The sequence below is a fragment of the Lagopus leucura genome, unplaced genomic scaffold, assembly GCF_019238085.1.
Source record: "Lagopus leucura isolate 7727_CA_CO unplaced genomic scaffold, USGS_WTPT01 Super-Scaffold_741, whole genome shotgun sequence".
Taxonomy (NCBI): domain Eukaryota; kingdom Metazoa; phylum Chordata; class Aves; order Galliformes; family Phasianidae; genus Lagopus; species Lagopus leucura.
Window position 1 is genome coordinate 2,968,804 of NW_024962256.1, and position 24,303 is coordinate 2,993,106.

The following is a 24,303-nucleotide window of genomic DNA, read 5'->3' on the forward strand; positions in this document are numbered from 1 at the left end:
AGTGTCAGTACCTACTGGATGGTGCTCATTGCTCCTGTGAAAATCCCTATTTTTCCATGTAGAAGAAGGTGACTATTAAAGGATAGGCTTTGTCTCCATTTTTGTGTGTGTCAATTGAATCTGCACTCAACACAATGAAGAATTTGTATTTTAAAGCTTGAAAATTTAGTTTATTTTAAAGGTTTCAAACTATTTCTAATCTAATGCACAAAACCCATACAATTATAGAAGTAATTTTTAACGAATATTAGTTACGACTATATTCACTAATAATACAGGCCTGCTAGCAGTTAGTTATTGCCTGCACATTTGAGGATGAGAGGAACAAATCCACAGTGCCACCCATGCATTAAAACGGGTTGGGGTTCAAATATGTACACAATTACTGCAAATTCTCTTTGTTTCTGGGGTTGTGAAGCATAGCAGCCAGAAGTGAGGATGACTGCAAACAGAGGTTATGTCATGATGGGAAATGGAATAAGCAATAGTGAAGGCACGGAAAGATAAACTGGGTTATTCATCTGCATGTTTTGGTTACTTGAAGCCAAGACTAACAGAAGGGATTTTTTCCTTGCTTGCTTTTCATTTTCCTTAAGTAGCGGGCTAACGCAGTTCAGATGGCAAACATTTGCCGTTTCTGAAGCTAGAAAGAAGCATGACACAAACCATCAATGACATAAGCCAGTATTTTGGGATCAAGCAGCATGTGTAAACATCCTAGGTATGATCACTTGCACATTCTCATCTTTTCTAAATTTACAAGATGCGAATTGAGGATTATGCTGTCACCGGCTTGAGGTGACGAGGCGGAATGCAGCATTTCACAGCAAATGACATTTTTATTACAGCATGTATTTATCGAATGTCACTGCAGCAGGGCTGAAATGTTGCAGCCTTTACCTTTGGTTAGCTGGCTGCTCCAGAGTGTTGGGAATTCTCAGCTGCCCAAGGCTGACTGTACCCAGCTTGTCTGCAAAGGCTGCATTTTTGCACCTTGATCGGCTTGTGTACTGCAGGCACATGGCCACCACTGCAGCAGTCAGTCCAGCATGTGAGTCTTCTCTTTCTCACTTTGCAGCTCTGGGACAAGGCTGTCTTTCTCAGTGTGTCATTTATAAACAACACATTCATTTTCTGATTGCTCATAGGGTGATCGTTCTGCTCCTAACCTAATCTCTTTAGGTAAATTCTTCAGACAGGTGATGCTGTCCTCCCATCAGCCCCATAACCCCATATTTTTAAGTATGAGATCTCCTTGATATTTTCCTTTCAGATTATAAGGAAATTGGTTTGGGTGCTTCCAAATAGCAGATGACTTTTGTTTACTTGTTTGCCTATCCAGCAGCTTGCAGCCCTGAGCCACAGTGAGAAGAAAATCACTGAAAAGGAACTAGTGAGTGGTGGCACTGGCTGAAATCTTTTTCAGAAGAAGCTGATAGTGAAAGCTCATTGAAGCAAAGAGAGACTTACCTGAAAGGCAGACTGCATGTATTCAGCAGTGGAAAGTTCTGCTTCAGCCTCCAGCTCCTCTGTCCAAACCATGACTGGAGAGAACAGGCAGACATGACCAACCAGCTCTGGAAATAGGGTTTGATGCCATTTAAGAAAAACTGATGTTTTAATTATCTGAATCTGCCCGTTTTTCATCCTTTCTTATTTCCCCCTGGAGTCTTTGGGTACTTTTCTTCATTAGTTTTGGAAGTGAAGTGAGAGAGTGCTTTCCTGCCTGCCTCCACCGTGCGTTAAGGAGTGCGGTGTTACCATTCTTGCTAGATGAAGTCTTTTATTCCTGCAACTGGATACTTCTGCTGCTTTAATCCTATTTCAGAGCTGATGTCTTATTCTTCACGAAATCATGTTTGTAATTTCATGGTGATTTTATTGCTGCTTGCAGTACCTCCATAACACTCTAACTTCAAATCATTTTATTAACATTAATTTAAACACCTATTGTTGTTTCAGTTTTGTACAGCAAAACAAACAAAGAAACAAAGCAGGATTTATTCTCCATTATTTCTGGGTTCATTACCCACGTTGTGAATAAGCCATGCTATGCATGTAGCGGTGCCTGCACAAGTTCTGCACCTCCCAGCCTGACTGAGAGGACTCTCCTACCAGAGCACATTGCTTCTGGAAAGGACTGGGATTCTTCCAGGGCCAGCTGGGGCCCAGCAGCACTTCCATTAGCCAGGTTTTCCTTCTTTCAATTTTGCAGCTCCTCACTTCCCCTAATAATGGAGAGCTGATTATGTTTTAATTTCACAGATGATTACGTTTTGGGGATTACATTCACAGAGGATTAAATTGCAGGTTGCAGAGAAACAGCCAGGTTCAGGCACGAACCAAAGAAAGGTCTTACTTAGACTAATAGGCACATTAAGGGAATGAAGTTATAGCTATTTTTGTTATTTGACGCCAAACTATTTGGGGACACAGTATCCCGTGTGTGCCTGGCTCCATCACTTTTCTGCTTTATGGCCCCTTTCTCTTTCTGGGGTTCTGCCCACGCCTTTGTTAATCTACCCTCCTAACAAATAAACTCTCTGACTGTGAGTCCATGTGCACCACAGAGCTGCTTTGATTTATAGGAAGGCGAGCTAGAGCAGCACTCAGGTCAGGATATCAGTTCTAGTGTACAAACTCCTGTGTGTGAAAATCCCCTCCTCCTCCCCCCTAAAGGCATTGTAAAGGAGTGGGGTTTGATTTTCATCACGTTTGGAGATGCAGTGAGCATCTTAATCTCAACCCAGCTTAATAGCTAGCAACGCTTTTCACGAGCACTTATCAACACCCATGGCATGGATGCTCTGACAAAATTATCCTAGATTTTATGTTCACAAATTAGCAGCAACAGGACAGTCAGTTCATCACCAAAATCACCGTTTGGTGACCGCTTCATTAATACAGAGCATGCCTCTTGCAGGGGGTAAAAACTTACAGACAGGTTTTCTCCATGGGCAGAAATAACCACATTGCACATCGGGAGGATATGAACCTCTTGTACAGCAGCCTGCCCTTGTTCAGTTCTACTGCCCAGCCGCTGTTCCTCCTCTCTCTTTTGGCACTGCTGCAGCAATACTGAGAGGCTGGGACAAGGCTCAGGTAAAGCAGAGGCCAGGTGTGCCAAACACCACATTATGTCAGAATAAAAGGCACAGGCTTGACACAGGAATGAGGATCGTGCCCGCAAGAAGACTGAATCTTTGTGAAGTTTCCAAACTCAGCACTGAGATCTGCCTGCTGAGCTCTTCACTGTACGCATCGAACGTGCTTGATCCACTTTTACAAGGGATGTGATCTAACTGTGCAAAGTAACACATTCTTGTGCCTACCCACGGCCGTACACCGGTGCCGTGGCTGCGCTTCCGCTGCCCTGCGAACCAGCAATCACCGCCTTTCACTTCCTCAGTTATCGCCGGCAGCTGAAGGTGGCTGTCCCTGCCTCTCCTAAGGGCTCTCTGTGCTGCTGTGACAAGGAGAAAATTCGCACAAAGTCCACTTTTAGTGGATTATCGGGGAAATGGAGACCTCACTTTAAGCATCACGCAACAACAGCGTCGCTTGCAAAAACATTGTTTCCGTGCATCACCTCACTGCCTGCGGGCTCTGACCTGCGCTCCCCTGGGTCCCGCTCAGCAGACACTGCAGCATCTCTCAGAATGCATCTGTCGGAACCGCGCGCGTGCAAAGTGACGTCCAGTAACCCGTGCTGATAGCCAGGCATCTTGAAAGGGTCCTTCGGTGTCGTGTAACTATTCAGTAACCGAACAGTTGATTCCCACTGCCTCGCACCTGGTCAGCGCCCCTCACCTGCGCACAAATTGCAGAGTACGCCTTAAACGCGAATCACGTTTTCCCGTCACAGGTGGTGGCTTTTTGTACCCATTTAAGCGACTCTGCCAGGTATGGAGAGAGGCTCCGACCTGCCCAGCCCCACTCCTTCCCCCGCATGAAGGTGAATTTTGAAAGCAGCCCGGCCGTGCCCGCATCCTTTCGTAGGCAGGGGAGGGAGCGCCGCGTGGTCCTTAAGGCAGCGCTCGCAGACACCTTACGGAGGAAGCACGAAGCCCTGGAAGGAACGTTTCCAGAGTCTGCTACGAGCAGCACAACCTTCGCTCCGCGGGTCATCTGCGATGCTCGCCCGGACGCGCAGGTAAAAACTCGGTGTCCGGCTGCGGGGCCGCTCGTCTCCCAGCAGGTGCGGCGAACGGAGGGAGGCGTGGGCCGGGCGCGGCGCCCAGGTGGGGCGGGCGGTGGGGGTCCCTTCCCCGGGCGTTGCCGCGACCGCCCCCGCGGCCCCTTCAGCGCCACTGCGGCTCCGCGCGGCGCTGGCCGCCCCCGGCCGGTAGCGGCACCCTTCCGCGGGGCGGGCACAGCCGCAAGGCTCCTGTCCCGCCGTCGCCAGCCCGGCGGGGGTGGGTTGGGGGGGAGCGGCGGGGAGAGAGCGGTCGCCTGCGGGGCCGGTCCTCGGCCACCGTCCCTCCCTCCCTCCTCCCGCTCGGTGACCCGCTCCTCCCGCCCGCCGCAGCGGCCTCCCCGCATGGTCCCCGCCGCTGCCATGAGCCAGGCCCCGGCCCCCCGCAGCTCCGACCGGCCGGAGAGCGATGCCCGCAGCGGAGCCCCCAGCCGGGGCCCCGGCAGAGGGATGCCGCCGCCGCCCAGCCTGCCCCAGCTCCTCCACAAGTAAGAGCCGCCCCGCGATCCGCCGGGCCGGGAGGGCAGCGCCGGGCAGGGCGGAGGGTCGCTTTCCTCCCCGCCGCTGGTGCCCCCCGGAGTCCGCACCGACAGCCCGGGCGGGCAGCGCGACCGCGCCCTACAGCCGGCACCGCTCCACTGCTGGGATAAGCTCCGTTCGTCCCTAAGCTCCGTTTTTCCCCGGGTTCTGTTTGAGCTCCGTTTCCCCCAGGCCGCTGCTGCCGGGCTCCGGGGCTCGGCGCCGCTCGGGGAAGTTCCCTGCGCCGTGCTGGGGCCGCGGGCAGCGCGTCCTTGCCGGGCCTGCGGCGTTGGCATCTCTGCGCGGCCGTCCCTGAAGTCGGCCTGCGCGCGGGGAGCCGTACTGAGGGAGCAGCGAGCGGTGGGTGCTGCTGGCGTTTTGCCGTTTCGTTTTCTGTCCGAAGAGAGAAAAAGGAAAGCACTTTTGCCATACGGTGCGGTGACGCGAGTGGCACTGATGTGGGTGAACGACAGACTGGCTGTGCGCTCCGTGGTTCCGTGTGACGCACGAGTTGAGTTGCGAAGATTCAGATATCTGTGCCTAATAGTCAGAATGCCCTGAAAGATAGGGGCTCCCACCAAGCAGCGAACCCGTGGGTGAACCCACAGCTGTCAGGATCGCAGCCTTGCGGCGCTCCGGCCGTCCCCGTGTCCTTATGCCCGCCGTCGGCGCTCGGCCGGCCCTGCGCTTCCCTCCGGCCGCAGCCGACTGTTAGAGCGCGGCTTTGGGCATCGCCTGCATCGGTTTGACAACAAAAACAGCCTTAGGGAAGAAATGCTTTCAGTCCCGGCCCTGTTTTCGGCACGTGTCCGTGTAAATATTCAGGTGTGCTTTAGCTTTGCAGAGTATTATTTTGAGTTGGGAGTTATCATTTCTCAGCATTTATGAAACTGGAGTCCTGAGGTTGCTGTGGAGTGTGGCCCATGTCGTGCATGATGTTTGTGTTTCCTCTTATTCTTGTTTGCTTTTCTGCTGTTGTAGCTTGTCCTGTCTGTGTGTTAGCTGTTCTTGTTGTCTGTGCCTCCATGGGCATGCTTTATATCCACACTTATTCCAAAGTCATATATATAGACTGAGAAGCTTGCACTGAAACTGAAACGTGGGTGAGTAGTACTGGGAGGCTGAGGAGCTCCATGGGAATGGCAGCACAGCAGGATGGTGCTTATGGTCCGTGCTTGCTGGCAGTCAGTTGGAAAGCCCAAACTGTGGCCTCTGACTCTGGCCCTTACTCCTTAATGCTTACCGAGGCTTTGCAGGGCTGCGTAATGCGCTCAGCATTGACTCATGATTAATTTTATAATGAGCACGCTGTACACAGAGCCATGCCATTTCTACCGGCTGAGCCCGCTATCAAACCCTAGGTAGGAAAACTTGAAATCAGTTTCTTTTCAGGCCTCTCTTGAAGGGAAAGCTGTGAGGAAGCTCCCATGCTCCAAGTGCCCTTTGCCATGGCAATGCAGCGCCAGGTGTTGAATGAGGGCTGTGTCCATCTAGGGCCCTGCAACTCGATAGTGCTGTTTTCAAACCCTGTGACAAAGCCTTGCCTGCACTGCTGCATTTACATTAACATTCATACATCTCCACGTTTTAATTACAAAGGCAGACAGATTGTATTTTGCTTTACTTGATACAAGTTCGGCGTTCTGTATATGTGAGCTGGATATTTGGTGTGTTTGTTGTAAGGAAGGAGTATATTAGGGATTATCTTAAAGTGCTGGTGTGAATGTACCTGTGGGACACTAGGACAGGTGCCGTGCTGTGCCCAATGAAATAAGGTACTTTGGGAAGCTGGGGGGCAGCGATCCGTCTGTCTCAGCACGAGATGAAGTTGTGATTCTGTAACTGGAAAAGAAAACATTGACCTCTTACTTATTTTAAACAAACAGTTGGCACAATTTTGCTTTGCGCCATTTAAACTTCCTCTGGATGGCCTTTCTTCCCCTGCTTAGAAATTGTTGCAGGTGTACAGTGAGGAGCAGGCAGAGCTTTCTGAGAGGGTTGTGGTGTTGGGTGGGAAAATACTTCGTGATTTCCAGAAGTTAAAGCCTTACTGCAGTCGGAGCTGTTATGGAAAAGCTGGGATTGTGCACTTCGGGGGCTGACTGCTGAAAACATATGCTAGCATAAGAAATAAAGCAGAAGGCAGAGAAGAAGGGGATGGCAGTGGGAGCACTGTTGGTGGACGTTCATAACCTGCTGCTGCTCTTCGCTCACTGGTGGGGGATGGCTTTACTAAATGCAACATCTCAGTGTATGGCAAATTTATCACCTGCTGTGGTGTTGTCTGGAGTGTGTGCCCCCATGGGAGAGGGGAGACTGCTCTTGGTGTGATTCTAGGTGTGATTCATTGCCGTGCACTGGGGCAATGGGCTGGAAGCACCTGAGAGGAAAATGAGGGCTGGGCACGGCGTGGCAATAGGGCCTTATGTGAGGAGTGCTCTTTGCAAACATGCTGCGAGCCAACTCCATAATTACAGGAGACCTGATTGCACCGAAATGCAATCCCTTTGTATGTTTTAATGGCTAGCTGCCTGCTTTCAGTTCTAATTATTTGTCGTGGGTAATGTGTGCCCAATGGAGATGGAGCACTTCTGCACTGCCTGTGTTGATACAGGGCGATGCGTTTGTTTTACACGTGGAGTAAGGCATCCTGAAACAGTGTGGCGGGGAAACAAAGTGAAACCATTATTATTAATTTTTCTAAGGGGTTTTGTCCCAGAGATTCTGAGCTGCTGTGGAAGGAAGATGGAATTTGTAACATCTGCACCCGAGACGTCATCATCCTGTGCCAGGTCTGGGGGCAGCGCTCCGAGCTCTGCTTCCCTGCAGCACTTCAGGGGAAGCTGTTGGGGGGAAAAAAATAATGGCCCGTTGTTAACTATTTGTTATTTCTTTAACTTAAATCCGTAATGTTGAGGCAGGTGCCTTGGGATTTTATTTATTTTAAGCACATCCGTTTTGTGTAAAATTGTGCGTTTTTCATTTTCTCCTCTTTTTTTTTTTTTTCCCAACACAAGGTCTCTCTGGAGAGATAAAATATGAATGTACTCCCCTTGTATACATTAGTCATGGCAAATAGTTTGGCTTATATGGCAAAGCAGATACTTCACAAAGGGATGCTGGGAGAAACACTGCTTTCACTGTTTCTTTCCTCAGTGTTACTGACCCAACCTTTCCTTACTCGTTTGCCTTTTAAAGTACATCTCCACAGCCTGAGTTGCTTTCCCCACCTGACAGAGCCCTGAAGACTCATCTACTTACATATAACTCGTCCCTTATGTAAGGCATTAGCTAAAGATCAGTGATAAATTAACTCTATGGATATTTTATTTTAAATAAAAATGACTGAAAGTGTCAGGTTTCTTTATCTTTTTTTAAAATAAACTTTTTTATTTTGTTCTTTAACCCAACAACCTGTTGGGACAGGAGCTCAGTAAAATGCATTCAGGGGTTGGAGAGGGGCTACAGAGGTGCAAAGAGACATGGATCAGAAAAAATAATTTAGAAGTGCCATCACACGTGCTGATATCTCCATGCAGTCTGGCTTTTATCGTCTGTATCAATAAACTCATAGTTGCCCAGAAATGTCAAAATAATTCTAGATATTTAAGTGGGGGCAGAGATAATAGCAACGGTGCCAACTTTGGTAAAAATGAAAATAACCCACTTCTGTGAGACCATGTAGACAATGGTTTATGGGATGCAGCATGTGGCAGAGGAACTCTTTGCTGTAACTGAGTTGCTTGGATCTTGCTCTTTTATTGGAAACTTAATTCTGCTGTTCCCATCAATGAGAAACTGGGAAATGTGTTCTTCTGGGGCTCTTGGTTCAGGTGTTAACTTGTGTGCCCTCAACTGAGGTATGGCTGAGACATGGAGATGTGCTGATGTCTTTCCAGCTAGCTGTGCCTGATAGAAAGGAAAGCAGAGGTGGGTGCAGATCTACTTTCTGGGGACTGTCAGAACGGGGGGGAATTGGGTCTTGAGAAGTACATTCATGCTTTGGAGAGGGCTGTGGAAACTTCTTCAGGAGAGCAAGAAATGCGTTTTTGTGTGAAGTGATTTTGGTCACTTCAAAATACCCCTTTGGATGGAATCTGCTGTTTCTGAGGAGCGTGCTGTCTTGATTTATTTTTAAACTAAATCTTTCAATCAGATTTGCAGCTGGATGCTTTATCAGACTGGCTTTATTCCTCTGAATTCCACCCCCACCCTACGCCCCCCATTCTTCGTACCGTTTTATAGTCGGTGTGAGGATGTAATCGTTCTGTTAGCCTCTGCCCCTCCACACCCAGCTGCTTTCTCTTTGTCACACTAATGACCCGTCACTGTGAAGCTGTCAATTTGCACAGTGGGTGAAAGCAGAAAGCCTGGCCTCTTGGGTTTTGGAGACGTTTAATATGTGTCCCATTCTGACAAGTTGAGCCTAGCCCGTCTTACTAATGCCTCTTGCCTGTCTAGAACAAGTGTAAAATAAAAGCTCTGCACATTCGGCGGCATGAAGGGGGCAAAGGTTTGTTTTGTTAAGGGATCGGTATTTCATGATGAGTGCAGAGAAGCAATTATTTTTGTTGCAAGCTTGCTGCTTTTATTTTTTTACTGCAGACTTATGAAATGTAACTGTAACGTACTTTAATTGCACCACAAATGATATACTTTGTCTTGTGCATTTGAGGAACTGCAAGGAAGCCAGTATGTTCATTTTTTTGTACACCCGTGCTGGGAGATAAGCAGGACTGGGGTGGCATTGAGCTGTGCTTTTGCTGCACTGAATGTTGGTGATGCTGTTCAGTACTGTTCTGTGCACTGCAGCTGTTTTCTTGCAGCAGGGAGATGCAGGGGTTGGTGGGGTCTGTGAGGCAGGGCTGCTTCACACAGAGCCTTGCAGATGTGCAGGGCTTGCTCTCACATCTTTACTTGTGCTTCTGTATTTGCAGAATACAGAACAGACTAAGCATTTCTGCAAGAAGTGGCATGACAGCTGAAGTTTCTTTTACAGAGATAAATACTTTTCAGTGGGCTTTGTGTATACTTGGAAAACAGCAGTAAATTGACCACAGTACGTCTGTAGTAAGAGGTGTTGGTTCTGCCTCTGCCAGTGTTCTTCTCCTTAGGGGAAGATTTGTTAGGTTGGTGCTGTGTACAGCTTATTGCACTGACTGAGTTTTATGGCTCTCTTCTGTTTGCATTGTTTGCAGTTCTGCGTTTCCTCTGCTCCCCCACAGAAAATATCTTTGTCGCAGATTATACACAACTCAGTGTGAGGAGGGGATCTGAAGAAAAGGTGGCACTTCCCTCCTAAAATGCTGGGGAGAACTATCAGCAAAGTAGAGTGAAGTATTTTTTTTTTGCCCTATGCTCCTCTTATCTCCCAAGCTCTTCCATTAACACAGCCTGATGTTCACACTGCTGCTAGGTGTGTGCTCTGCACCATCAATTTGTGCCCCACTAGTGGTACATTCTTGTAAGGTCACCTACAGCTTTTTTCTGTTGTACCAACCATTGGGCTCTTCTCTTCATTGACTTCTTCATTCAAGGTCACTGCTCTATCCTGTAGCAACACCCCCACTCCCTTGAGATGGCCCAGGAGGTTTGCATCAGGTTGTTTTGATGTGTGTTGTGCCCTGATGTGTCTGGAGGTGAACGTATTTATAAGTAATGCAGGAAACAATGGTTGGTGGGATGGTGCTCGTAGATACCTCAGTCATTGGAGTGGATGAATGGATCTGTAGGATCTGAGGTGAAATAAACACAGCAATACAAGCTCTGTCATATTTGCATCCAAGTCAGCTTCTGTGTTTTTTGTTTCATGTTGGATATTACTTGAACATTACCTTTTTTTCCCAGCTCATGAAGAAGAACTGACTAACTAACAACGAAATTTGAATTCATTATCTATGGTTGATCAGAACTCCAAAAGACTGGGTGTTGTTCCTAAGGCCTATGTTTTGGAGGGTTTTTTTTTGTTTTACAAACTAGTAAAGGATTCAATTTCCTTGAAGGGAGAAAAAGAGTAAAATATAATTTTTCAAGGACTAGAAATAATTAATTTTACTTTATTTATGCAAGGCAACACCTGTGTTGTAATGTATTTAATATCCTAAGTGGCCTATCCATTTTTCTATCCATTTTTGTCGGGTAAGTAAGACTTAAATTCCTCTTTGGATATAGTGTACATACTTTGGTATACTACTGATCTTGCCAAGCCTTATTCATACGCATGAGGATTATTTTTGTGCATAAGGCTTTAGAGGATCAGATCCTATCACCCAAGTCTCCGTGAATATTTACTGCCTTGTTTTTCTTTGCCAGGTCACTGGGAATTTGCATGGACTCAGTTAGCACAACAAGTATTGATAGGAAGCATCCAATACATTAGAAATTTAAGAAAATAATAAAGACAGTCTCTGTGTTCCAGCATTGGAGCTTTACTTCTGAAAGAGAGCGTGGAGCTGTGGAGTATTGGTCTGCGCTCCTGTTTGCAGAGTATTAGTATATTATGTATTAGTGATGCGAGTTCTGGAGTGCAAAACCACTGGGGTGGCTGTATATGGCAGCTCAGCCTCATTTGAGCCCCTGGCAGGGCCGTTTGTAGCTGTGTCTGTGCAGCATGCTGCCTCCTGTGCATGTTCCAGTGCTTGGCACTGCTTTGTCATCTCCTCCGGCTCTGTGGAACAGAAGGCCCTTTTGTACCAAGAAGCATGCAGAAGGGAGAGTCCTCCCATGTTTCTTACTGATGTGTGTAGTAGAATGGATTTTTTCTTTCTTATGTCCTTCTTCAAAACTTTAGACCTACCCTTTGACTCTGGTGCTTCTATTGTTTCAAGCTGTATTGTCTGAATGTTGGTAGCGGTGCTCTGACGCTGAGGACTTGATTGGCAAGTTTTAGCTGTGAGTACATTTTCACAGCTGATCCATAAATCCCCAGCAGACCATTAGGAGCTTCAGAGCAGCTCTGGCAAGCTCCCCTGCAATAATTGTAGTTTTAAGTCTGTTATATTTAGTTTTCTCGCCTCCTAGCAGGATGCCAGGGAGCCCTCTCTAGAAGCAAACACTACAGTCCATGTTGTATTCCAAGCTGGCAGCTTGCACAGAGTCCAGTGGGGGTGGAGGGATTGCTGCTCGTGGACGAGGCAGAGCATCCAGGGGTGTGAGTTGTGGCGCACAGACCCCAGCTCTGTGCTGAGGCATTTCAGGAATTGGAGGAGACATGGAGTACATCACTTCTCACTCCTGCCTCTTGTTTCTGCTCATCGGAGGGAGCAAGAGGTCAGGAAAGTGGTTTCTTCAAGCTTAAACATGATGGAGTTGTATGTAGCTCTGACGCAGACAGCTCTTAATTTAAGATCTCTGAGGTAATTTTACTTATTTAGCTGCAGCAAAGCTGACAGTTCTGGGAGTGACCAGAAAGAACTCTAAAAAAAGAACTCTTTTTCTCCAACATGGGCAGCAGCAATGTTTCTTTTGTGTAATGGGACTTGTGGTAATGATGTCAGTGTAGCAGCTGGAGGCTGGCTTGGAGACCACATCCACTTCGGGCTTGTTGCTCTATCACCATGTATTAAAAACAGTGCTGTGGGGACTAAATTGTGTTTTTGTGACGCTCTGGAGGATGCCCCTTATGCAGCCTAATAAAGCCAGAGGAGGGGTTTCTGTTGCTTTGGATTTTGATACAGCTGCATGGGCTGGGGGAATAAGCTCTAATTTGGCTGATTGGGCAATTAATGAAAATTGTGTATCCTTGGAAATCTCCATTTGCCAAGGATGCTCTTGTCTCTTGGTGGAGTCTGGTGTGGTACCTTGCTGAAGGGAGAAGGGGGTGGCTGTAGGCAAACTCTTCTAAACTGCAGCTGCTTCCTTTTCTTGAAAAGCCTGATACAAATTAGTTACTGGATGATCGTGAATCTTTTGATCATCTGCAATGTAAAACCTGTAATTGACACCCATCTGTGCAAAGAAGTCAGAGAGGCATTGTCTGAGTTATATGAAAAGGGGAGAAGGAAGAATTAGTGTTGGTCTTTTAAATGAATTTTCAAATAATTCTTGTTAGAGCAAGAAAAGAAATTTCATTTGCATTAAAAGCTTCTTTGAGCAGGAAAGCAGAGGTTTTGTTGACGGGGGTCTTGTTAGGATAAGTGCAGAGTAAGCAGCTGTAAGTTGTGATACACAAGTGATGATCTTGCTATACAAACTTTGTGTTGAACTCGCACAAGAGGCAGTAAGAATATCAGGTGACAGCTTTCCTTCAAGGAGACATCTCTGATCAGAAGTCTTCAATAAAAGAAACAGAGTTGGTCATCTCTTCAGTCCTTACTTTCCAGTGCATTTGATGCAGGATGCCGAGTGGGAGGTGTTCTTGTGGTGGGGATTGCTGTTGATGCCTGGGACAGTTCTGGTATTCGACACCTAAACTAGAAATGTTAAGAGTGATAAATGAGCTCATTACATCTGTAGAAATGAAATTCAGAGCATGCTTCAGCCAGGAGGAAAGACAGTGCCTTTCATCTGTATCTCATAATGGAAAAAGTTTGAAACAATGTGGAACATCTCATGTGGCTGGATTAGGATTGATGTAGGCTTGTGGAAAAAGAATATAGCAATTCTAGGATTGGAAACGAGATACCAGGAATATGGGTAAAAGAATGCTGTGTCTTAGGCTCACCTCTATAAGTGTGCTCTGTTTTATATCAAGAACAGAATGAATGAGCAGCAGTCAGTGGACAGCAAGTGTGCATTTGGGCAGCCTGCTGAGATCACGGGCTGTCAATAGGGATGGCAGGGTGTGCTCACTTAGTACTGCTGGCCTGCAGGGTGTTGTTGCAAACTTCAACCAGCTTGCAGTCCATCTACATGGCAAGTGAATTTTGGAAGTGCTTACTCGGAGAGCTGTCTGGTGTGAATCGGGGGCCAGCATTGACACATATAACAAGTTAGGCTGTGCCTGTAAGCAGGAAATTATAATTAAAAGGATAAGCATAATTGTGTGAGGGACAGAGATGTCTGGAGTCCAACTGCTGATGGTTGGTCTAAAATACGAGTGAGTAAATGCAACCATGGAAGGCAAGAGGAGAGTTTGGAAGACTTGCTTTCTCTGCAGCGTCAGCTCAGACTTTTACTTAGATTTTTAGCTATAAGTCTATCATCTACCCTTTGCTGAGGTAGCTTTCACTTTGGCAAGAACACATTGACAAAATAATTTGAGTGCTGGTTATCCTCCAGTACCATTTCCACCATTCCCTGAAGGTCAGAGAAGTTTTGTGTGATGCTACTGACCAGAAAAGGGCTTTCAGCCCTGCCCTGCCACGATGATTTGCCAGGTTCAAGCAGTGTTGTATGAGCTGGGAGCTGCTACTGGGGAGTACCACTGTGTGAGGTAGGCTAATAGCTGATATTGGGAAAGTGAGAGGTGTGAGGGAGGCGTATCTCAAGGAAGAATCCATCTTTATGCGTGGAAAGCCTACATGCTTCTCTCAACTCCTTCAGGGAGTCTGGGCATTATGCTGGCATTATGTCAAGCAGCCTCTTCCTGTCCTTCCCCTTTCAGTGTAGCTTTGGTCTAGTTGGTATTGATGTTTTCTTTTCCAGCTATTAATTAAAATAAAAATGAATTTAAAATGATCACCAGGTGCAAACTCAGTCTTTCTTTTATCCTCATGGGAGAAGTGGCCCATTTACTATTCTAATCACTGCAAAAGATGGCTGATAGGAAAGCTGAGTGTCTTTTCCCAAGTGGAATTGAACCGCGAAGCCGCCAGGGCAGCTGGGAGGTTCTCAGCTTGTGTGTATGTCTTTGAGAGTATGAATGGTTTGGAGAAACAAAACAGAATGTTTTCCTGATTAAAAGGCTGCCTAGACTTATCTAGGGCTGTGGCTGGTTATTAATAGAGCATACTGCATTTCCTTCACATAAAGATACGAAGGGCACTTTGCTGAGAAAAAATCCTGCCGTGTGTTTCTGTCTTTGGGCCTAGCTCATCACCCAGCTAAAATTAAAAGGTGAAGTCAGGCAGTTCTTGCTCTCTATTTTTAAACTGCTTCAACATATGAATGTGAGTGTGAAATCTTTCTTTAGGCCTTTCTTAACTTAATTACCTACTTATTCAAAATATCCTCTTCTCAAATTGCTGAGCTATAATTATATTCATCTTTTCTGTGGACATGCTGGAAAAGTGCATGTTTTTCTTTAGCTAGTGGATGCTTGTTAATGGTGTGCTCAATTTGTAGTTCTGTAGTTTTTATGGCAATGGAGGCCTTATGGTAATTGCTGGAGATCTATTTGGATGTGTTAGAAAGAATAGCAAGTAAATGATGCTTTTCTGTATCTCTTCCTTCATTTTTTTTTTGGGGGGGGGGGGAAGGGGGAAATATCATAGAGAAGAAAAAAAATTACATACCTCAAATTAATAATTTCTTTTTGATCTTAATAAGTGATGTGACTGCTGCAAATATTTTTGTTACACTTTTGTTCTTTCATCTTTTGTTCTATACAAGCTTACTTCTATTAACTTTGTTTATATGCCTTTTCTTTTGTGTTTGGGGTAAGGGGTGATGTGACCCCAGTACAGGACAAGCAGTGGAACCTCTCATGAACCATGGATTTGACACACTTTTGCACTAACTTGGGTATGTGGAATTCATCTTCCTTTGTTTCAGTGTCTCTGTCAGAAATGCCTTTATAATGAGATCGAGCGCTCTTTGCTCACAGAAATCACGTTCTCCAGACTCTTTTTCAGCCTGCAGAGGGTGTGCTTTCCTCCTCCAAGGCATTCCCTGCGTTACCCGTAATGCACCATCCTGCTATGCTGAGAATTTGTCACTGCACTTAATGGTACATGGGCAAAGGACGTCTGTCTGTCCCTGTGCTGTCTATTCCTGAATTTCTCAGACTATCAGGTATTTGATGTGCAGGCTGTACCTCTGGGTTTCTCTTGTACTCGGGGTAGTGTTACTTCTTCAGAACCAGCCTCTTTCATGATGAGGGAACTCCTGAAGGCATTTGTTTCTCTGCATCCTCTTCTTCGGACCATTGATAGCAAGAGAGTTCAAAATGGAGAGATGTGATTTGTCTTTCTCAGTGTTTGCCTCATTTCTTTGCTTTTGTCAGTGGAGCAGCTGTGCCATCAGACATCCTATGTGATGGTCAAGCAGTCATCAGGCACCCCTCATGTCAGTAGTGATCCAAAGCTGGATGAGCTGGTAAGCTCTGAGCAGTTACCTCTGGTGTCCAAATACTTCAGGGTTGTGAATATGGGAATCTGTATTGAGCCTTACCTCTGACAGATTAGTAGACCATTGGCTGCAGGCTGCCTTTAGGGCAGCTGGTGCCTGGGGACAGCAGTAAAGGTGGTTACATCTCGCTAGGCAAACCCCACGTGCTAGTCATCTGGTTGACGTTCTTCTCTGTGTCTCCCTCTTCATTTACCAGCAATACCTGAGATTTCACATCTGAGTGTTGAGTGGCAGCATGTTTGTGTTGCTGGTGAGAAACATTGTTATTTGTGGTGTTTAGTGGCAGTAGAGTAGGATGGCTAGTCAGTGATGTTGAGTAATGCAAATCTGGAGCCAGCCTGGTCTGCTGGACTCATCTTCCCGTACCAATCCCTGTGTTGGAACAGCTGGCCCACCAACTTGTTCTAAGCTTCTGCCCACTCTCCATAACAATCTTGGAGAACCATCTCTTTTGTAAATCCTTCTGGCCATTACGCTTCTTGCTCTATCCTGTCCTGTTGGCCATTCTTGACTTCTGATTGATAACCTGTCATCTTGTAAAGAAATGTATATACCTCTAACCTGCAGGCAAGTTACATGATTATTTGAGAAGTGAGAAGTTGTGTTTTAAGAGTTGAATATAGACATGATAATCACCTAAGCAATGATGAGAATTAAAATCATAGATTTTTTTTTTGTTCACCTACCACAGGCTGCAGTCCGGTATTTCCACTACTACAAATGTTGCATTGACAGTATCCACAAAACTTTTACTGCTGTTATCTTTGTCTACATCATCTTCTGCTCAGTTTTCAGTGTTCTGTTCTTCTGTTTTGTTTTTGTAGGTGCCCTTTCTTTTTGTGCTATTTTGCTGAAGCCCTGTTGCTTCAGAAATGCCAACAGTTTTAGCTGTGTTCATGTATTTCTGCACTTGAAATAGTCTGCAGAATTTGTCCTCTGGAACATTATGTTTTTGTCATTGGAAAGGAAACGCCTGACAACATTAAACACTCATGGCTTCCAGTTTTGAGCAAGCAGCCATTATATGTGTGTTTATCCACAGTAGGAAATTTGGAAAGCTTTTGATTTAGTAGCACTCATCTGTTAAATGTAAGCCGTTACCTTTAAAATTCATTGAGGAGTATTGAAAGTCCAGTAGAATTGCTGATCATACTTTTAAACAGTCTGAAAAGCACATTTGTCAGTGGGACCAAGTGAACAATTACGTGATTGCTACAGCTGCTTAAAAATATCTTGCAACCTTTATCTCATTTTAAAGCAGGCACTAAATTTGCTAGCATCCTTTTCAATAGATTGGATTAAATTACTGGGGAGCTGTGTTTCTCTTTTAGGAGTTTGAGCACTTGTATGTTTGGTTGAATGCTGCAGATGAAACTCTAACCGATTTATTATTTGAGCAAAACAGTTTATTTTGAATTTGGGGAAAACAATTTCTTGTTCACTCTGTACTGTTGCTTTAAGTAGTTTGAATAGTAGATTTTGTTCAAAGAATAGTCTTTTTTTTTTTTCTTTTCTTCAAATTATGGTATGTGAAATTTAAGTGGATGATAAAACTGAAGAGCCAGGTCGTAAAAGTGGTGTTGACTGAAGCATACAGAAATAATAGAGGCCTGTCACATCATCTGATAGCAGCGACAGAGGGAGAACAAACTAAAGAACTTGGTTGTGTTGTGTATTGCATGGATGGAATTGAAAGCATCTCAACATTACTGATAGATATATGCACTATTTAAATGTATATATTTAATGTACATGCTTTTTTTGCTGTGGGTGTGTTTGTGTACCTATATGCAGTTTTATTTTTAAGTAACTCCTGTTTTAGAGAACTTTCGCTATAGGTATTTATGTTGCTGCCTTCTTTCAACGTATAAATACTTGAGAGTGCTTTCCTGCATAGCTGCCGTGTCCTCCAAAAATTGTTCTCCCATTGTTTGTGAGCTGCATTACAATAACATTGCAATGTTAATTTTATATATTATGATATGTAATTATTGTTGTTTTTAAACAGCAAATTATATTGTCCAAAAGGCCCAGTGGTTTCTTCACCCATCCTGGGGGGCAGTGTGGATCAAAGAAAGATCTTGGTAGTCTTTTTTAACCTTAACAAATCTATCATTTGATGACAGCACAGATGTTAATATAATGGTAACTGTTCTTATATTTTAAGACATTCTAAAAATGGCCAAAGTCAAACTGTTCAAAATTCCCCCCGTTCTTTGGCTTTTCTGTTGGTTGAGATTTCAGATCATTGCATGACCCATTGCACTGTGTAACTGCCATCACGTGTTCCCTCTGTGGATTTTACCACGTTGGTAATAAATTTGTGATTAGATTGTCATGACCTGATCGTTGGAATATTGAGGACTGTAGAAGAGTTCAGCTGCTGAGAACATCAGCAGGACAAGAGGTAATGAAGTTGTGCCAGGGGAGTTCAGGTTGGGTGTTAGAAATTTCTCCTCTATAAGAGCAGCAAGGCACTGGCATAGGCTGCCCAGGCAGGGGGGGAGGTTGCCATCCCTGGAGGTGTTAAAGAAGTGTAGAGGAAGATGGTCAGTGGGCATGGGGGGGGTGGATTGACAACAGTTGAGCTTAGTGATTCTAGGGGTCTTTCCAACCTTAATGATTCTATGATTCATGGCTTTATATAGGGTGTGTTTATTTACGTATTTATGTAAGTACTTTCTTGATGTGATAATGCCCTTGTTGTGCATCTGCTTAAGAATACCAAGTGCTTGAAAGTAAGATGGGAATGGCTGTATGGGAAAGCATTCAGAGATATTGTTTGTTGAGCTCTGTACAGATTGCCTTGTCAGGGTTTGGTTGTCTTGGGGGGGGGAACAGCACTGCATAGAGTGCGAGGGGATCTGTATGTGAGGGGATCTTCTCTGCTGCATATTGCTGACCTGCACTGGCTTTCAGCCCTGCAGTGAGGCTCACAGAAATGGATCAAGGTGCTGCTGTGTGAACTGTGCTGCACGTGACAGAAGTGGCGCTGGCTGCCTGCTGGCAGGAGCACGTCAGCCTCTCCTCTGCAGCGTGTTCAGTGTGGGCTCAAAATAACGGGTAGTGCTGGGCATTTCTGGCAGGGAAGGTGGGCCATATTAAAGGCAACTATGATTGTGCAAAGCACAGTTCTCTGGCGAGTTCTTTAGGTAGTATTGGTCTTTAGTAGGTGCCTGTGAGTGACTGTTCCTGCACCTATCAGCCCTGGGGCTCCATTTGCTGCCATATCCCACCACTCACTGGGTAGTTGGGAACATTGACCTTAAATTCCTGCACTGCTTTCAGATGCCAGCATGCTCTTGAATCCCATTTCATACCAAATAGAAGTTGCTGACCAGTCTCTGACGAATCTTCTAATCACCTTTGGTACTGAAAAACTAGATCCCAGTATTGTTTCTCTGAGCTAAGTAATCCACCGCAAGAATGGATTTAGCAGGACAATTTATCAGCAAAGATTTACATCAGTACATATCTGGTTAAGGATTTAAGCTGAAATTTAAATTTGTACTTAGATATGGGTTTTATTTAAAAGAATATCCTGCTTAGGATTTCAGTAACATATTTTGCAAATCACTCTTCAGATGCTCTTTCTGGAGCTCAGATGTCTGTACTATACATGAAGAATGGATTCAGGAGGCTTCACAGTGTTAGTGATTATCTTAATGTTTTCCAGATGGCAGAACGTGATGCAATCAGTGCTGTCTGGTTTTGCTGCACTATATGCTCTGTCCATACCCAATAAGTAACCAAGAGGCCATTACAAGATCAACAGGCTACTATGACAATGGCTGGTTAACTCAAATGTTCTTCATTACATTATGAAAACTGCAGATTACCAGAAAGCTCATTGGTGAATGCAAGAAGATTGATTGCTTCTCAAAGCTCTCAGGACTAGGTATGCAACTTGAATTAGCTACCCCAAGCTATGCTTTGGGAAATTAAATCCATTTTCGTAAGGACTGTAATGTAGTTTACATCTGTTCAGTTGTGAGTTTCTCTAGTAGCACTCCATGATTCCTTTCCAGCTCTTTGGAGAAGCAATAGGAATGTTTGCTTGTTGTTTGCAATGATCTAAAATAAAACCAGCGCCGCTAGTTTTTGTGTGGGCATGGTGATGAAGTTCAACTTGATTGCAGCTTGTGGTTGCTCGTAATTCTGCTCATGTTTGTGCAATAATGTTGTTTACTAACTGGTGCTTTTATTAGGCTTGCACACCATCATTTGAATGGCAAACCCATCACATTTAAGTAGGTGCTTAGCTCAGGATTTTCTCTGCATTAATTGAAGGCGCCGGGGTACTACACTGGGACAGGTGCAGCCTTACTGTGCAGAGGCAGGATTTGGGGAGTAAAAGCTCTTGGTACATCCTGGCATCCAGCTGTGTAGGGCTTCTTACTTGAACCCATATCCAAGAAGTCTTTAAGGGAGATTGGGACTGTGGTGGGAAGTTTCAGTCCACTGGCAGTTGTCCTAAAGAGTAGGTTTTCTAGGCACTACTTTAAGCTCTCCTACCCTTTAGTTAAGCCTAGGAAAATGGGATGGAGGGAGGTGTAAGACAGAAGTATATGGTATTAATTAGCTTTTGGAGAGGATGAGAAAACTTTCTGAAATGGGTTGCATGTCTTGCAATAGTCTCATCAACCATGGAGCAGCTGCAGTAGGCTGGCGTGGGTGAGGTTGGTCACTGAGAAGGCTCCTCTTGGATGGAGAGGCTTAGAACTGGAGCTGGATAGTGCTCTGCAAAGAAGAGCAGTTTCTAATGCAGTCATTGTTTCATTGGTTATGCCATGCTTGCTTGTGATACCGTTTTACTGAGTGGCTTCGTATGTTTTCGTCCTGCATGGTGTTGCTGGGCTGTTTTTGTGCTTTCCCTTTATCACGTCCCTGGAGAGTTCCACAGTTCAGCCTCAAAACATCCTTTTGTATGGGAGGAAGGGAAGAAGAGAGATTTACATGGTGGATTTCTCATTTTACAGTTACCAGTGGCTGCTCACAGTTGCGCGGCCCAGTCCTGTTCATTGACTCACGCTGTCTTTGCTCACTGTGGTATTGATGCTGATGAATGTGCTTTGCCAGTCTGATTTGTAAGGCTTGTTGTGTGAAACAGAATTCATGACTGCAGATTTTGGAAACTGAAGATAGGAGAGAGCTTATCACAGTTCCTAATTCATTGCTCCTTCAAGTCCTTGGGGTGGCTGTATTGCTCAGTATTATGCAGCCTCTTTGCCTCTGTCGTTGTCTTCTATAACGAGTATGTAGAAAACAGGCTTTGCAGTGATGGGGACAAAGGAGGGAAAAGGGGATGGCACTTCTATACTTCTCCTCCAACCCTTCTCTCATTCCTCCTCTACTGCACAGCTTTTCCTTCCTGTCACTATCTCCCAGATCCCTAGTTTCTCACCAAGCGAGCAGAGGTTTTCTGTAGGAGCTCACCAACAATACCCTACAGATGGAATATAAGGAAGAAATATCCTTTGCTTTGACTCATTGGCAAGAAATGCCATGCAGTCAAAGCAGCTTTAGCACCTGGACAGGTTTCTGCTCAGAAATCTGACCTGCTGCTATGGGTTAAGGAGGTTATGGAAATTCAGCCTAAGAGAGCCTAGAGCTCTCCATAGCTGATAGAAAAAGAGAACTTTTTGTTCTGGGACTCTAACGTTTATCGAAGGCCTGAAAAGTGTTATTAAGAACAGCTTTCTAGCCTGATGTGGTCTCTTGTATTTTTACAGTACTCTGTTTGATAAAGGGGAGAGAGGCTGTGAAAGACATTACTTTGCAGGGAGAGGTGACCCTTTGCTATACTTTAAAGAGCTCATACAAGACCGGCTGAAATCGTGTCCTGAAGGATATTTGTGCAGCAGAGCGTTCAGCACACCGTGTGTCTCATAGCCATAAGTGCCAAGTTACACTCAGCCCATAACTATTGAGCCCCTGAGACGCTATTCGTTGTAGAAACTTGAGATGTTTATTAAGATGTTCCGAGTTCAATTTTTGATGTATCAGAACAGCTTTTAAATCTGTCACAGCTTCAGGTGGCAGAGCCAGCATGAATGCCACTCAAAGTAGTGCTGGGAAGATGTGACTCCTCGTGTGGTTTTTGTGGTATTTACACTCCTCTCCTAATTTTAAGAGAAATATATCTGTGGGGGTAAATCTGGCTTTTTAAAGTAAGTTCTTTATGGTTAATATCTCTTCATGTCACTGTCTGGTTACAAGAGTAGTACGAGGTGATTGTATAACAGTGTTAGCTTAAAAATTATTCAGGTACAGGAAGATACTTTTTTTTTTTTTTTTTTTTTTTAGTGCTGCAAATATTCATTTAAAATTCTTAATTATTATGTTGTTCCTCTCGTGTCAGCCCCCAGTTTCTAATAAGTCCCTGCTAGGTAATTTTTGTTAATCGACAGTGCTGGAATGTATGCTGTTGTCTCCTTGGGACTGCATGTGTTATGCATCAGTTATGTCAAACAATGACTCCTGTTGGAAGGATACACAGAAAACTATGAAGCAGTTCTGCACAAATTGCTTGCTTTGCTTTGTCACTTTTTCTGTTTAAGGGTGGAAGATTTTATGAAGATGTCATGTGACAAACATATATTATCTGATATCCCCCTGCATGTTTACCTTGACAAAGATCCAAACTGCAGCAGAGAAGGGTGGGAGAAAACTCACAGTGCACAGAATGCATAGGTTTTCAGGGTTAAAAAGCAGAACAAAACCAAAACACAATCTACAGTCTGCTTAATTGCTCGTGCATCTTGCAGAGAGAAACGTAATTATTGGCAGAAATCGTAGATGGATTATGGAGCGAGCTGCTCTGTGGGCAGTAGCTGAGCTGCACTGCTGTGTGCAGAGCTCTGGGCGGATGGTTGGGTGGCAAGGAGAGCTGCATGAAGAGCTGGTGGGGATGGTACGGGTGAAGCTGCGTGGTTATCTGTCAGCCAGCAACGACGTGCTGTTGCACAGCAGGAAACTTTGCTGTAATTGGATATTTTCTGTTTTGGTGCTGAGCAAAAAGCACAAGCCTCATGTTGGTGCATATCATTGCTCCCTTTTGCTCACTTAACTGTATTTCTGCTCTTGAAAAATGTGCTGTTATGGCACTTGTTCTCCTGATGTGTTAAGCAGAAATATAAATCCAAGTAGCTGTTGTTTTCTGAGAAATATTGGATTGTTCTTATTTTAAATTGCTCTCTTATGTCGTCATTTATATGTATGTATATAGAAGGAAAGCATATTTTCCTCTGTATATCATCAAGAAGATCGTATGGCAGAAGGAACAAACTGTGTTACTAAAGTGGAAATTTGCTTTTGTGGCAAATGAAGTCTCCAGATGGGAGACCGGCAGGTCAAACTTCTCACTGCTGCAAGCTGAACGTACATGAAACAAAGCTGAAACAACCTACATGAAACAAAGCTGTTCAGCCGTCTCTGAATCTCCACAGCACTCATTGGAATTATTTTTTTCAGAGTGCTTGCAGGAAAAACCACGACTTCTTTTTTTTGTCAGTATTTCATGTTGAGCGTTTTTTGTTTGGTAAACCAGGCTTAGAAATTACAAATTCATTTGTCTAAATTTGTGAAGACGATATTTTAAATAAGAGGGAATGTGCACTGGAGAGCAGATTTTGTGGGAAAACACTGGTTTATTAAGGTGTGTTATACTTTGCACTGGGACGTTGTCAGCTGTGAGTAGCGAGTTGCTGCTAAGCAATACCTCTCCTTTCATTAACTGCAGGCGGATGGTTTTTAGCCTGGGATTTAAGTACTTTTTTCTCACTGTTTAATCCTTTAGAATCCTACTGAACCAGAAGGTTTTTAAAGATAAATATTTTTTTTAAAGATAAATATTACTTATTTCTAAAGTTTTCTATTAAATATCAGTATTTCCTTTTGGGAAGAGTAAACTTGTCTACTTGTGTTTTAATGTTTTGTTCCTCGTGTGCAGTTTTTAAAACCATCCTTCTTCACTCCTTATGGTGAGAAGGTCTTCACGCAGCCATGTGCTCTTGTCACAGCGCACAATTCCTGAACGAGTTGCATCTTCAGGGGTGTCTGTAGAGCCTGGCTTCAGAACGTGAATTTCAGAAACACCTTGGAGATTCTTTATTGAATAATCTTGGAAAAAGACTAGTATGTGCTCAGCTTATGGAATCCAGAGATAGAATTTGCTATTGTTAAATGAAACCAGAGATTTTTCTTGGGGAAGAAAAGTTTCTTATGTAGGACAGCCTTTATAAAAAAAAAAGTATTCTGCTCTTTTGCGAAGAAGGCTGTCGTCTCAGCAACAGCAGCTTCCTGCTTTCTATTTACGAAATTGAAGCTGGTATCTTTAGTTTAGTTACAAAATACTAAAA

General features: G+C 44.6%; 1 protein-coding gene across 3 annotated transcripts in view; it reads left to right on the top strand.

Annotated features, from left to right (window-relative positions):
* The first annotated feature begins 4,540 nt into the window (after nucleotides 1–4,540).
* RBM20 (RNA binding motif protein 20) overlaps nucleotides 4,541–24,303 on the top strand; it is an 89,259-nt gene continuing 69,496 nt past the window's right edge. For 2 of the 3 annotated variants that reach the window (XM_042863680.1, XM_042863681.1), the window contains exon 1: nucleotides 4,621–4,683. In XM_042863680.1, the coding sequence (XP_042719614.1) occupies nucleotides 4,646–4,683 (38 nt within the window). In that variant the 5' untranslated portion in view covers nucleotides 4,621–4,645. Of the gene's footprint in view, nucleotides 4,684–24,303 lie in introns of all 3 variants that reach the window. The other variant, XM_042863679.1, reaches the window with a different exon arrangement.